Source organism: Mustelus asterias, chromosome 7, assembly GCF_964213995.1.
Source record: "Mustelus asterias chromosome 7, sMusAst1.hap1.1, whole genome shotgun sequence".
NCBI classification, from domain to species: Eukaryota; Metazoa; Chordata; class Chondrichthyes; order Carcharhiniformes; family Triakidae; genus Mustelus; species Mustelus asterias.
In genome coordinates this window covers 42,742,771-42,757,424 of record NC_135807.1, presented here as the reverse complement: position 1 = coordinate 42,757,424, position 14,654 = coordinate 42,742,771, and the positions used below count along the sequence as shown (strand labels likewise).

The 14,654-nt window shown below is 43.5% G+C and overlaps 1 protein-coding gene across 1 annotated transcript in view; it reads left to right on the top strand.

Annotated features, from left to right (window-relative positions):
* The window catches only part of LOC144496048 (neural-cadherin), a 275,008-nt gene that overhangs the window by 195,577 nt on the left and 64,777 nt on the right, over positions 1-14,654 (top strand). The window contains exons 13-15 of the mRNA XM_078216999.1: positions 4,130-4,379; positions 5,033-5,160; positions 12,375-12,561. Coding sequence (XP_078073125.1) covers positions 4,130-4,379; positions 5,033-5,160; positions 12,375-12,561 — 565 coding nt within the window. The remainder of the gene's footprint in view (positions 1-4,129; positions 4,380-5,032; positions 5,161-12,374; positions 12,562-14,654) is intronic.

Sequence of the window (14,654 nt, the reverse complement as noted above, 5' to 3'; positions counted from 1 at the left end):
AATTCTAGCAGCACCCTGCAGCTATAAAAAAAGCAGATGAGTACTTCAATCATCAAACGGCGTGAATGTAAAAGCTATCACATTCCCTGAAAAAAGACAAGGGAAGCAGAGAAAAGAGAAATAACTGCAGGTTTATGCCCTGACTTAAGTGCTAGAACATAAGCTCTTAAAAATCCCAGGTGGGAATGCTGATTACAAAATCATTTGCAATAATGTATTTTTCTTTTCTTTCCTGCCCCACTTTTCACTGGTGGTAATTTTGAATATATAGTCATGTAAAATGGGTGACGGTGAATCAGAAGCCCGTTTTACCTCTTTTTTTAATCCATTCTCTCTTAATGGAAAAACTAATGGAAGTTTATTACCATTTTACACCATTGCACAAAATCAAAATTGAACCACTCGTCTGTTCTGATTTTGTTTTTTTAAAGTTTATTTATTAGTGTCACCAGTAGGCTTATATTAAAACTGCAATGAAGTGAGCACTTTGTCCAAATACTCTGGTGGAATTTAGTTGTGTGTATAACATATGCTGATGGGATTCTCGGAGCTTATTTCTGTTAAAATTCGGAGAGCCGGGTGATGAAGGCGAGAGCTATAGCCAATCTTTGCAAACATTTATAAGCATTTATTTACAGAGAAACACATGACAAACGTACGTCCCCTAACCCAATGACCACATCCCCTCCCGCTCATCTTCCCTTAAAAATTTCCAACATGCCCTAAAGCAATTGGAAGACAGACATGCCATCCTAGTGTGTGATTTTTAATGCACACCCACTCCTGACATCACCCTGGCATGGACAAGTTGGGCCGAAGGGCCTATTTCCATGCTGTAAACTCTATGACTGTATGACCCCAGTCAGCTGAAAATCTAGCTCCATGTGTTTCAGTGTAAGTCCCTGGAGCAGGTACCTATATCGTGAAACATCTGGAAGGGCAGGGCAGCTTGGAGAGTACCTTCTGATTCCCACACTTAATTGCCCATGTTCAGTCCAAGTTACTCCTTCATAACTGTAAGTGATGTTAGTGTAACCATTAGTTTGAGCACAAAATCTGGTGCAATATCATGTAAATAGTTCGATAACCTTTTGTTTTTAATTAATGTGTTTGGTAAGGGCTACTTTTGAAATTGATTTTTTCGACCCTCAAATTAAGTTATCAGGTCTCCCATTTTGAATGTTTCCCCTCATGGGATATACAATGTTGTGACTGTGAAGTAAGCAGGTACTTGCTTCCAGTTGCATTTAAGTTGTCAGGGAATGATATAACTTCTGATCATTCTGCTCCATTTTGAGAGAACTGTGTGTCCCTATATTGGAATGCAAAAATCTTGTGTGAAATTCAAGAGGTTGTGGGTGTGTTCACTCTCTGAGGCCCAGAACACTGAAGCATGAAACATCTGCACATTTGAATGGGCTAGTGGAAATATCTTCTTCCACTTCCTCCTCACTATTTACAGGCTGTCAGATTATGAAACGCTTCGCAAGAATTCAGAAGCTATGATGCAATTTCTTTTCATAATTGCACCCCTTGAGCATTCACCTGTATGGAGTGTGTCTTACTAAACAGTGATTTGGACTGCGTTTTAAAATTACAATTACTGTATTGTCTTAATGATCTAATAATTATGTGATTGGAGCATAGGCTCATCAATCTGCATAGAAATTAGTTTCTAAACATCCAAAATATTCCTTGTTAAAACTAATGAGGTACTTAGGTTGCTTCATGAATCTAATTAGACAGTATCACGGCTGCATTTTAAATGAATCATTCATGGCATATGTAAAGGTCAGGGTGCAGCATGGAACTCCCAAAAGTGAAGAGGAATGTGAAGAGACAATGAACAGCTTGAGAGATTATTTATTAACTCCAGGCAAAATTAGACTCTCGATGTTAATATGCTGATAGCCTTCCCATATTTTTCATGTTTTGCAATGATTGTAATTTTTCATTGTGAACGTAATTAAAAGAGTTGCAGCTGGGTCTGTGGATGTCATCAAAGGTCTGTGAGCCTAATTTTAAAAAAAACTTCTAAATTGCAGGAAGGTTGTTGAAGGCCAATAATCTTAACCCCCCCCCTCCCCCACCAACCTCCCCCAGGGATCGCTGCAGGCATCCTGAGCCCAACCATCTTCAGCTGCTTCATCAGTGATGAATTGGGGATGTTTGGACAATGTTCAGTACTCATACTGAAGCATTTCCTGTCTGAATGCAGAAAGATCTAGGCAACATTTAAGCTTGGGCTGATAAGTGGCAAGTGATGTTTGCGCCATACAAGACCATCTCCAACAAGAGAGAATCTAACCAGCTCCACTAAATATTGAATGGCATTATCATTGCTGAATCTCCCACAAATAAAATCCTGTGAATTATCATTGACCAGAAACTGAAGGGGACCAGTTACCTAAACACTGTGGCTACAAGAGCAGGTCAAAGGCTAGGAATTCTGTACTAAGTAATTCAGCTCCTGAGTCCTCAAAACCTGCCTCCCATCTACAAGGCACAAGTCAGGAGTGTGATGGAATAACCTCAACTTGCCTGGATAAATGCAGATCCAGGAACACTCAAGAAACTCAACACCATCCAGGACAAAGCAGCCCACTTGACCTCCATTCCATCCGCCACCTTCAACATTCAGTCCTCCCGCCACCAGCACACAGTGGCAGAATGTGTACCGTGTAAGCGATATACTACACCAAGTGGTTAAGGCCTTCAACACCACCTTGCAAACCTTTGATCTCTACCACCTAGAAGGACACGAGCAGCAGGTGCATGGCAATTCCACCTGCAAGTTCCCCATCAAGTTAGAGGTGTTGTGACTTCAAATTGCTGTTCCTTCACTGTCACTGGATCAAAGTCCTAGCTTAGAATTTTCTGGCCATTCACACTGGCGGGATTCTCTGATCCCACTGGCAACACACCTGCTGCTGTGGGTTTCCCAGTGGTGTGGGGTGGCTTCAATGAGAATTCCCATTGACAGTGGCAGGACCAGATGATTCCGCCACCAGCGAACAGCACGCTGACCCTACACCAAGAAAAATGTTGAGGGAAGGCCAGAGAATCCTGCCCTGGAATTTCCTCCTTCACAGCACTATGGGTGTACCTACACCACATGGACTGCAGCAGTTCAAAGAAGCAGTTCACCACCAGCCTCTCAAGGGTCAGCTAGGGATGGGCAGCAAATGTTGGCCTTGTCGGTGATACCCACATCCCCTGAATGAATACAAATAAAGTTCCTCCTCTGGTTATACTAGTGAGGATGTGGAGATGCCGGCGTTGGACTGGGGTAAGCACAGTAAGAAGTCTCACAACACCAGGTTAAAGTCCAACAGGTTTATTTGGTAGCAAAATCCACTAGCTTACTCGTGAGGTGCAGACACAGGGGCAGGAAATTTCCTATTCGGCCCGCCGTGAGAATCATAGCGGGCGAGACAGGGAATTCGATGGACCATTTTAAAGATCCATTGAGCTCAGGCGGGAATTTCCGGTTTTGGGGCACGCGCGGCCAGAAAATTCCACCCATGGTGGAAGACGTGCACTGTGGGGAAACAAGGAATTAATAGTTAAAAAGGCACTTAATTAGCTATTTAATCACCCCAATTGCTCATGTGTAGAGCACAGAACCCATCCTGGGGAAAGCAGAAAATGAGCAGGATGATGTTGGGATCCTCACCCGGTGTCATTTTACAGGATTTTCCCAGCATGCCCTGACTGGAACCCACTGCTATCTGACTGGAACAATTCTGGCCTATATGTCAGAAACAGATTAGACAGAGACCGGGTCCTTGTCCAGAGGAAAGGGATGAGTGGCTGCCCACTGTACTCACATTCAACAGCAGTTGGTTACAGAGTATCATTGAAAAGGGATTAAGAGCAAACTACCTGTCTTCCAACTCAGCAGAGAAAGTGCACTTAGCTCCACGGAGATACATAAAGAGGATGACAAGAAAATATAACATTACCTTTCACCTTTCCTCCCTCTTACCCTCAAAACAAATTAGCTTTAGGAATGTTGATATTGCATGTATTTCAGTTTATTCAAAGTGATGTATGTAAGACTGCTGTGGACTGTTCAGTGATTATTAGTTATTAGTTTAATGTTAAGTTTTTACTTTTGTGATTTTAGACTATCAAGGCAACATCTCCCCTTGGGGATCCAAGAGTTACATACAACCTAGAAGAAGGTCAGGTTCCAGAAACAAACATGCCAGTCCGATTTTACTTGAAACCAAATCGTGCAGATGGATCTGCCTCCATTTTAGTGGCAGAACCGCTGGATTTTGAGGGGACAAAGTTTTTCACACTTAGAGTCAGAGCTCAGAACGTGGCTGCGGTCCCATTAGCCTCCTTCAGCACCATCTTTGTCAATGTGACTGGTAAGTTCAAGATACCCGAAACTTAAATACTGCATCCCTGTCAATCCACTCATGTTTTGGGAATCTCAGGAGGTTCCCCTCTCTTGCTGAGGTACTTCAATGCGGCTTCTGTAGTTTCCAGAAAAATCCTGGAAGAAAACTATTGCAAATCGGTAAAATGTTTGTTACTTGATTTGTACTTTTTTTTTGAAATGATGTTTCTAAGCTCATTCTGCAGCCTGTACTGGATGATTCCTTGAAAAATGATCACTTATGTAAATGGGTCCAAACCCATGACCACTTCCATCTTGAAGGGCAAGGGCAGCAGATACATGGGAACATCACCACATGCAAGTTCCCCTCCAAGCCACTCACCATCCTGACTTGGAAATATATCGCCATTCCTTCGCAGTCGCTGGGTTAAGATCCTGGAATTCCCTTCCTAATGGCATTGTGGGTCAACCCACAGCACATGGACTGCAGCGATTCAAGAAGGCAGCTTCTCAAGGGCAACTAAGGATGAGCAATAAATGCTGGCCAGTGACACCCATGTCCCACAAATTAATTTAAAAAAAAGAAATACAACAATGTCAATGACAACGTTGACCCATTAACTGTGCTTCTCTTGTTGTGCTATGCCATGCTCTTGGATCATTTTGGTTATTTTATTTCAGATGTGAACGATAATGTTCCTTTCTTTACCTCATCCACTTATGAGGCTACGGTTCCTGAAGGCGCTGCAGTCGGAATGTCAGTTGTGCAGGTATCGGCGACTGATCTGGATTCAGGACACCATGGAAAGGTCAGGGATCGCATTGTGCATACTGTTATTCTCCACAAGTATCTCTATATTAGGCTCATTCATTTAATTTTTGGAAAAATGTTGGATAACCACATTCTTCACATAATTCATATTCATGGACTTGGGTAATCCATGCCCAGGATGCAAAGCTAATGTGAGGTTGTAAATACGTTTTTGCTGAATAACTTAAATATCATTAGACTCCTTGGGCAGAATGTTACGGTTCCGATTTGGCAGCTTTGCAGGTTGGGGCACCCGAAAAATCCCTCAGCAGTCTTCCCACAATTTTTAAGAGGGTTGGGCCTAGGGCAGACAGCCTTCCCTTGCTCCAATTGAAGCTCTTAATTCGGCATGGACTGCTTCCCGTCCAGCCACAATTTTCAGGCTGATGGGAGTTCAGGAGCAGGGGAAAGTCTAACAAGTCATTCTGCTAGAGCCTCGAGCAGGAACGGTGGAGCACCCCCCCCCCCCCCCACTTAAAGGCCCCCTTTCCACAATGAACACCATGCTCCCCCCACCCCCGCCCCCACAAGGTTTGCCCCCTGCAGGGATTCCTACAGAACTTCCATGCTTAGGGTGTGAGAGCCAGGTCTCGGGTGAAGTGGTGAACAGGCAAACTTGGGGGGCTTGAGAAGAATCAGTTTCAGGAAGCAGCCAAGATATTTATTTCTTCAGGGTCCAGGTTATACAGTAGAGGCCTCTCGCTGTCCTTTGACTGCTGAGAAACACTCACAACCTTGTATAGTATAGATGGGTGGAGTGTGCTCTGCACCATTTTGTAAACCATTCAAAACTGGGGTTTCCTCCCATCGCCATCTTCATTGACTTGAATTGTTGTGCTATTATTCACTGATTTCACCCATAAAATTCATTTGTACTGATTCATAGTGATTGTGAAGAGTTTTCTCTTCGGCATGGTAGCACAGTGGTTAGCACTGCTGCTTCACAGCTCCAGGGACCTGGGTTCGATTCCCGGCTTGGGTCACTGTCTGTGTGGAGTTTGCACATTCTCCTTGTGTCTGCGTGGGTTTCCTCCGGGTGCTCCAGTTTCCTCCCACAGTCCAAAGATGTGCGGGTTAGGTTGATTGGCTGTGCTAAAATTGCCCCTTAGTGTCCTGAGATGTGTAGGTTAAAGAGATTAGTGGGTAAATATGTAGGGATATGGGGGTAGGGCCTGGGTGGGATTGTGGTCGGTGCAGACTCGATGGGCCAAATGGCCTCTTTCTGCACTGTAGGGTTTCTATGATTCTATGATTCTCCTGAGAAAAGACAGCAGAACAGGTTGCACTTCAAGTGAAATTAGATATTCTAAAGCTCTCTGAAATTAATAATACACAAAATAAAAGAGGAATGTTAATCACATGGGCCTTCGTTTAGGCTCAGGTGAAGGCAGGAACTTGTGTGTGTCAAGGACGCTGGGCTGGGTTGAACCATCGCCTGCCCCAAGCGTCTCCCTTCCCACTGCACATGCAACAGATTTCGCTAGAGCTCTTGACTTGTCAGCAACAATGGGGAGGAGAATTATTACAGTTGAGAAAGTAATATAGTTTGGTGAACTAATATCTTCTTTGGCTGCTGATAAAAGAAGTAGAAATAATCAGAGTGGAATTATGGTGGACATGGAGAAATTGTGAACTATTTCGAGTGAACATCAAACTCAGCAAGCATGCCTTTCAGTTTAATGCTTACCGAATAAAGGGTCGGGCCAGAATTCCCCCCCCCCCCCCCAGCCTACTGGGATATTACAATCCCGCCAAAGTAAATGACTATTTAAATGGCCTGCTGCATCCACACCATGGCGGGACCATAAAACCCTGGCCTTGGAGCTTGGATCACAATCTCAAGAAAAACTTTGATGAACGTTCAAACAAAAGAACCATTTAATGCTAATCACGTGGGGCTTGCAAGGCATAAAAAAGGAGCAAACTTGCATAATATTGTAAGTGGGGAATTTGGCACTGCCAATGATAAAGCAGCTGAATCCTTCATTGAAGTATTAATTTAAATCATTGAGGACGGTGGATGCACTCCTCAGCAAGTGGTTATTGTTGATGAGCCTGGTTTATTCCGGAAACAGATGTCTTTCAAGACAGACATTTCAAGAAAAGAAGAGTATGCCAGACTCTAAAGCAGCAAAGGATCATCTGGCATTGCTGCTTGTTGGAAACGCAGCAGGTGATTTTTAAAGTGAAGCCCGTGCTTGGGCGCCATTCCCAAACACCCAGGGCAGTGAATCGTTATTCAAACAAAAAAGCTGCCCATTGTGTGGAGGGCAAACAAAAAAAGCATGGATAACCCAGGCAATTTTGGCAGATTGTTTACGTTTGACTTCTGTCCAGCTGTCAAGGATCATTGTTCAGGAAATAATCTTGCCAACAGAGCATTGATCCTTCTGGACCATGCTCCTGGCCATCATACGGGTTTGATGACCACAGTGTCAAGGTGGTCTTCCTGTCACCTAATCCCACCTCCATTTCTCAGCCTGTGGATCAAGAGGTGGTTGCAACCTTCAAGGTCTATTACCAGAGAAGAACAGCTCCTCTGCAGAGGTCCAAGTTTTTGACATTTTTAAAAAGTCTTCATTTCTTGAAACTTCTCAATGTTAAAACTTAACATCTGTTGCCTCTTCTATTGTACAAACTTTTACTTTTTAAACCTATGACATTTTTAACCATCCAAGCCATTTCACAATGCTGAAAATGAACATAACACGATAGACATTATCTGACAGAAAAAGTAACAATTACAACATGTAACACACCAAGTCATATGTGTTGTTGTGTTGTAGGCAGTCTGCTGAGAGCTGCTGCAATGATTGCAAATGTTATTAAACAAATGTCTGAACTATATCCCGGATGTGGGAAGGAAGCTAGCACGGTGTATTCACTGGTCTGTAACACCTCTAGCTGCACATGTTTTATATGATTCGGGTGCCACTGTACAAAACGTCATTGTAAAAATAAACATTTAACCTAATCTGCGCATCCCTGCAGTAAATCCTAATTGAGCCTAAGCCTTGCTTTCAACTGTTAATAAGCAGTAAGAACCCTGCTGTACATAGAAACATAAATATAGGTGCAGGAGGAGGCCAATCGGCCCTTTGAGCCTGCTCTGCTATTCATTATGATCATGGCTGACCATTCAACTCAATAGCCTGATCTCGCCTTCCCCCCCATCCCTATTTTATAGGGAAGGCTTTCAGAAACAATACTTGTAACCAATTCATGAGTACTTGTCAGCTAATTAAAGGCAATAAACTAAACTTAAACTCGGGTATATAGATGTTGATTTTGTATTACATTAATATTTGTCTTACATGCCAGGATGATTGCAGCCTTTAGCTCAATGCTATTTGATGTAAATTTATGGAAGCCAATGTCATGAATTTACCTGGTAACAACAAGACCCAGAATTAACAAAGGGAATGATGGGATGTCACCTACCTAGCAACAAGAGAGAATATACCTGGTGACAGCAATAGCCCACATTCAAAGGAGCAGATGAGATGTGTCCTTTTCCCAGTAATGAGATTAGCAGGTATCTAGGAAAGGTCTGATATAAGTGGCCCGATCATCAGGAAACAGTTTACCAAAGTGACTGAGAGATCAGGGGAGGCATACAGATGCTAATAATTGACAGTCAGGAATGTAGAAGAGACAGACAGCCCAGTATATGATGAGCAGAATCAAAGAGAGCCAAGGGGTATAATCATCAACTCCTATAGAAATAGACAGGCCAGTTTAATATCTTGCTGGAGGCCATGTTAACATCGCATGGAAAGGCCAACAAATAGCAAGCCAGCTAATAGCAGAGGTCCTTTAACGGTCTTTACACCTAAGTTAATGCAAAAACCTTCGTAAAGGCTGTTTATCCATCTGCATTGAACCAAAGATGCTTCCTAGAGTGAATCATCCTCCTGGTATTATGTAGTAACTATAAGCTGGATTTAATTTATAGGTTTGTTTCAGGTAGATATTGTTTGTGGAATGCAGAAGTCTTACTGAGTTCAGGTATCGGGGGTATAGCTTTCAACAAGGGGTAATTTCTAGATAAAACTACTCTGATGTTTATGTGTCTTATAGATTTATAGTCCTGTTTGTGTGTATTTGTCTTTCCTTTCATTTAATAAATAGCCTTTAGTAATTGATACACTATGACAGTGCTGCTTATTCTCATAGGTGGTTTCATGTGGCTCCTCACACTATAAAGAAAACTATAATATGCACCACCGCGAACTGATGTTTCACGTTGAGGTGCCCTTGCAGATAACATCAGCGTGGTTAGTGACAGTCACACAGAAATGTGAACTAGCCTGTTGAGAGAGTTGGGAGGTGGAGGTGTAGGATTGAATTAAGGCTAGATTTCTGGGATGAAGATGTCTCATCCTGGTCACAGAATGTTGTGGTATGTTGGATGTTGAGTCCAACACAAGATGAGATACAAAACAAAAAACTAAAGAATCCTGCATTTTACCTTCTTACCTTCCTAGATTGAGGTGCCAACATGGTGGCAGGGTCAGGAAATCTGGTAGAACTCAATTTAACCGGATTGTTGATATTTAGGGTCTTTCTCTATCTTCTAGGACCCAGCCTGGGGGTAGGCAGCAGAAACTGCTCCCCAAAGCAGGAGGACCTCCATTGGCCAATGGAAAAGGGAGCAGGAACTCACTCCATTTTCCATCTCATAGTTATCCGGTCTGTAGCATTCCCTAGAAGAAAGGCTGCTGAGTCTAAATAGGAGCTAGAGTTGGCCATCATGCCAGCTGCTGTTGATTTGTTTTCTCCAAACTTCCTTAATTAGCACCAGAGACCTTGTCATTAGGAATTCTTCAGGCTGGCATATTGCGAGGAACAAGAGGGATGGCAGGAAGATCGGGCTGCCATCAGGATTGTTTTTGCTGGAATTCAGACAAATGAGGGGGGATCTCATAGAGACTTATAAAATTTTAACAGGATTATACAGGGTAGATGCAGGGAGGATGTTCTCAATGGTGGGGGAGTCCAGGACCAGGGATCACAGTCTGAGGATCCAATTAGAGATGAGGAGACATTTCCTCACCCAAAGAGTGGTGAGCCTGTGGAATTCATGACCACAGGTAGTAGCTGATGCCAAAACATTGAATGTTTTCAAGAGGTGGCTGGACATGGCACTTGTGGCGAATGGGGTCAAAGGTTATGAGGAGAAAGCAAGATTAGGCCATTGAGTTGGACAATCAGCCATGATTGTGATGAATGGCGGAGCAGGCTCGAAGGGCCGAATGGCCTCCTCCTGCTCTTCTATGTTTCTATGACAGGGACATGTCCTCTGTGGCCTCCCACCGAACCCTGGACTCTCAAACCTGTGAAGTGAGGTGGAATAATCCACTTCTCCAGACACTGGGATTCCTCGTCTGAAAGGTGACAACTGAGGGTGAACTCCAAATATATCAAAATGAGAAACTGACTAAAAAACCCACGTGTTGGAAAGCTTCTTTAGTATCACGACATATTATGTTTCTATTTTCAAGAATAAATTAGATATAGCTCTTGAGGGCTAAAGAGGTCAAGGGATATGGGGGGAAGGCAGGATCAGGATATTGAATTTGATGATCAGCTATGATCATAATGAATGGCAGAGCAGGCTCGAAGGGCCGAATGGCCTACTCCTGCTTCTATTTTCTATGTATGTTTCACATTGTGCTGTATGGAAGAAAACACGGTGGCACAGTAGTTAGCACTGCTACCTCTCGGCGCCATGGGATCTAGGTTCGATCCCTGCTTAGGTCACTGTCTGTGCAGAGTCTGCATGTTCTCCCTGTGTCTACGTGGGTTTCCTCCGGGTGCTCCGGTTTCCTCCCACAGTCCAAAAGACTGTGCTGGTTAGGTGGATTGGCCATGTTAAATTCTCCCTCAGTGTACCTGAACAGTCACTGGAGTGTGGCGACTAGGGGATTTGCAAAGTAACTTCATTGTAGTGTTAATGTAAGCCTACTTGTGACACTAATAAACAAACTTTAAGCTTTTAAAGGTGACCATGAGGCCACCTTGTCCGTTTGGTACACCTGCAGGGCTACCCCCTGCAGACTTTGGAAAATCTATCTGGGAATGACGATACAATCCTGCTTTCTCAATCTCTGGATTCTCAGTGAGGTTGATGCTAAACTGTACCATCTTTCTGCAGGGAAATCCATGGCTACAACACAGCCAAATGCTTGCACCTTTGCAGGGACAGTAACAGTCAGTTATGGCCTGAAACGTACACTCATTTTCTTGCAAACACACTGCAGTGCTCACCTATGAGCTGATGCTGTGAAGAGGAAAGCCCTCCTCATGAGCATCTGGTAGAGTCCCAGCTCAGCTTCATCAGCGACTCATTGTTAATGAGCAGGGAACTTTTATGTGCAACTTTCAAAAATGTATGCTTGACCTAAATGTAAGATAGATAGTCGGCCATAACTACATTGATTTTCAAGTTTAGAAGTAGGGTTGGAGATGATCTGACATTGAGGGTGTGTAGGCCAACATTTTGGCCGTATTTTGAGCTATAGAAATTCATAGTACAGTAGGAATACGATTTGGCTTAATTTGTCTGTGCTGACTCTATGTTAGAACAATCCAAAATTAATTCCACTGCCTTGCTCTTTCCCAATAGCTTGGTCTGGTGGATTTACATGCAATACCCTAGCTTAATGTGCTTTAATTTCATTTCGTGTCATATCTTCACAGTTGACAGAGAGCAATGACTTTTATTCCATCAGTCCACACAGATTTCAGGTGTCTTATTTCACGGTGAACTGCTAGAGTAAAAACATTGCTAACCTACAGCCCCATATCGTACACTGGCTGTACCTAATTTCTGAACAAAGTGATATCAAATCAAGTTGGTAAGTTTGATGGTATGAGGTTATAAGAATATTGCCTTGACATATTTCTTTCCTGTAGTGTACTACAGACCATATTCTTCCGACAAATAATTGAGTACTTTAGTTGTCACAGTGAGTTCTGGAGGTAATAACTACTAGTGTAGGTACGTTAATGCAAAGTAAATTACAGAATGTGATAAGATACGCGTCATTATGTTGCTTCAGATTTTCATTTGAATGGATTTGAATTTATTTTGAAACAACCCATATTCCGTGATAAGTGATAAGTGGAAATCGAAACCACACAGGATAGAATGGTCTCCATCAAAGTTGAGAATTCACTTGCTTTTTTTATTTTTGCTTCCAATCACAGATTAATTATGCTATAGTGAAGGACCTGAGTGGGGACTACCATTACTTCAGCATTGATTTCGAAACAGGAGTAATATTCACACAGACATCCTTCGACAGAGAGGTGAAAGGCTCCTACTTGATAGAGGTCCAGTCCCAAGACAACTCTGAGTCTGCTAGGCCTGGCATGCATGGTCAGCCCAATACAGGTATAGACCCCAAGAGTTATCATCTCTCCAAGCAAAATGATAATAAAAGTGGGTGTGTTTGCCCACGTTTAAGCATATATATTGTTTGGACCCTTAATTGGCTAAGATTAGTTTCAAATTGTGCAACAGAATAACATAATATCAGCAAGTAATTTTGAAAATTCATTTGTTTTCTATTCTGAGGTCTCATTCATTTCATGTGACCTCCTTTGCTCTGAGCAATTTGCTTCACTCCTTATGACTTTCTTTGCTCCAGGCCATAGTTCTGCTCAATTATCACAGTAGCAGAGCTGAACCTTGAAGAACTGATCTGCCAGGCTGTACCAGGCAGAAACATCGAGGCAGCAAATACAGCCTGCTAGGCATTGAAAGCATTCTTCAACACTGCCCTGCAACAATACAGGCTTCTGGAGAAAATGCTGGAAAATCTCAGCAGGTCTGGCAGCATCTGTAAGGAGAGAAAAGAGCTGGCGTTTCGAGTCCAGACGACCCTTTGTCAAAGCTAAAAGGCAGAGAAAGTGGGAGATATTTATACTGCAGGGTGAGGGAATGAAAGATGAGTCATAGCCACAGAAACCAGGGGAAAAGACTGCTAATGGTCCACAGAGAGAATAAAGGGTGTGAATGGCCAAACGGCAGAGAAGCTAAAATGAGAGGGTAAGTTGTGACAGATGAAGATGTTGCGGGGTGGGGTGGGGGGGAGGGAATGGATTGGACAGAAATAAAATGTTAAAAAGGCGAAGCAAAGGGAGAGAAAAGGTAAGGGAAGGGGATAAAGTAGGGGGAAAGAGTGGGGGTGGGGGGAAGAAAAATGAAGAAAGACCATAAAGAAATAAAAGGTAGAGGACAGTAAAAAATTAAATAGAATGAAAACAAAGGGGTCAAGGTGGGGTAGAGCAAATCATCAGAAGTTGTTGAGTTTGATGTTGAGACCGGAAGGCTGTAAAGTGCCGAGCCGGAAGATGAGACGCTGTTCCTCCAGTTTGCGTTGAGCTTCACTGGAACATTGCAGCAGGCCAAGGACAGACATGTGGGCATGGGAGCAGGATCATGTGTTAAAATGGCAAGCAACAGGAAGGTCAGGGTCCTGATTGCGCACAGACCGAAGGTGCTCAGCAAAGCGATCACCCAGTCTACGTTTGGTCTCTCTGATATAGAGGAGACCACATTGGGAGCAGTGAAAGCAATAGACCAAATTGAAAGAGGTGCAAGAGAAACACTGCTTAACCTGGAATGAATGTTTTGGACCTTGGATGGTGAACATAGAAGAGGCAAAGGAACAGGTGTTACACCTTCTGCGATTGCAAGGGAAGGTGCCATGAATGACGGGAATGGTGTTGGGTATAGTGGAGGAGTGGACGAGGTTATCCCGGAGAGAATGGTCTTTGTGGAGTGCTGCCAGAGGGAATAAAGGGAAAATGTGTTTGGTGGTGGCATCAAGCTGGAGTTGGCGAAAATGGCGGAGGATTATGCTTTGCATGCAGAGGCTGGTGGGGTGAAATGTGAGAACAAGGGGGGTACACCAAGACACACCTTCATTTCCATCATTCGCAGGAACCGTGATGACAAAAAACCCTACGTCCTTGTCCTCATCTACGCTTATCCTTGTTCTGGGAGGGAGTAGAGAGGATGAGGGCCGTGGCACGGGAGATGGACTGCGCGCTGTTGAGGGTCGTGTCGACAACTGTAGATGGAAAAAGGAGCACATATTAGAAACACCACTTTGGAAAGTGGCATCATCGGAACAAATGCGACGGAGGCGAAGGAGCTGACAGAAAAGAATGGAGTCCTTACAGGATGTAGGGTGTGAACAGCTGCAGTCCAGATAGCTGTGGGAGTCAGTGGGCTTGTAATGGATATTGGTAGATAGTCTATTGCCAGAAATGGAGACAGAAAAGTCAAAGGAGGGAAGGGAATTGTCTGAGATGGACCAGGTGAAGGCGATGGAGGGGTAGCAACTAGAAGCAATGTTGATGAGTTTTTTGAGGTCTGGATGTGGGCATGAAGCGGCACCAAAATAGTCATCGATGTACCGGTAAACGAGTTGTGGGAGGGGACCTGGGTAGGCCCGGAACAAGGAATGTTCCACATAC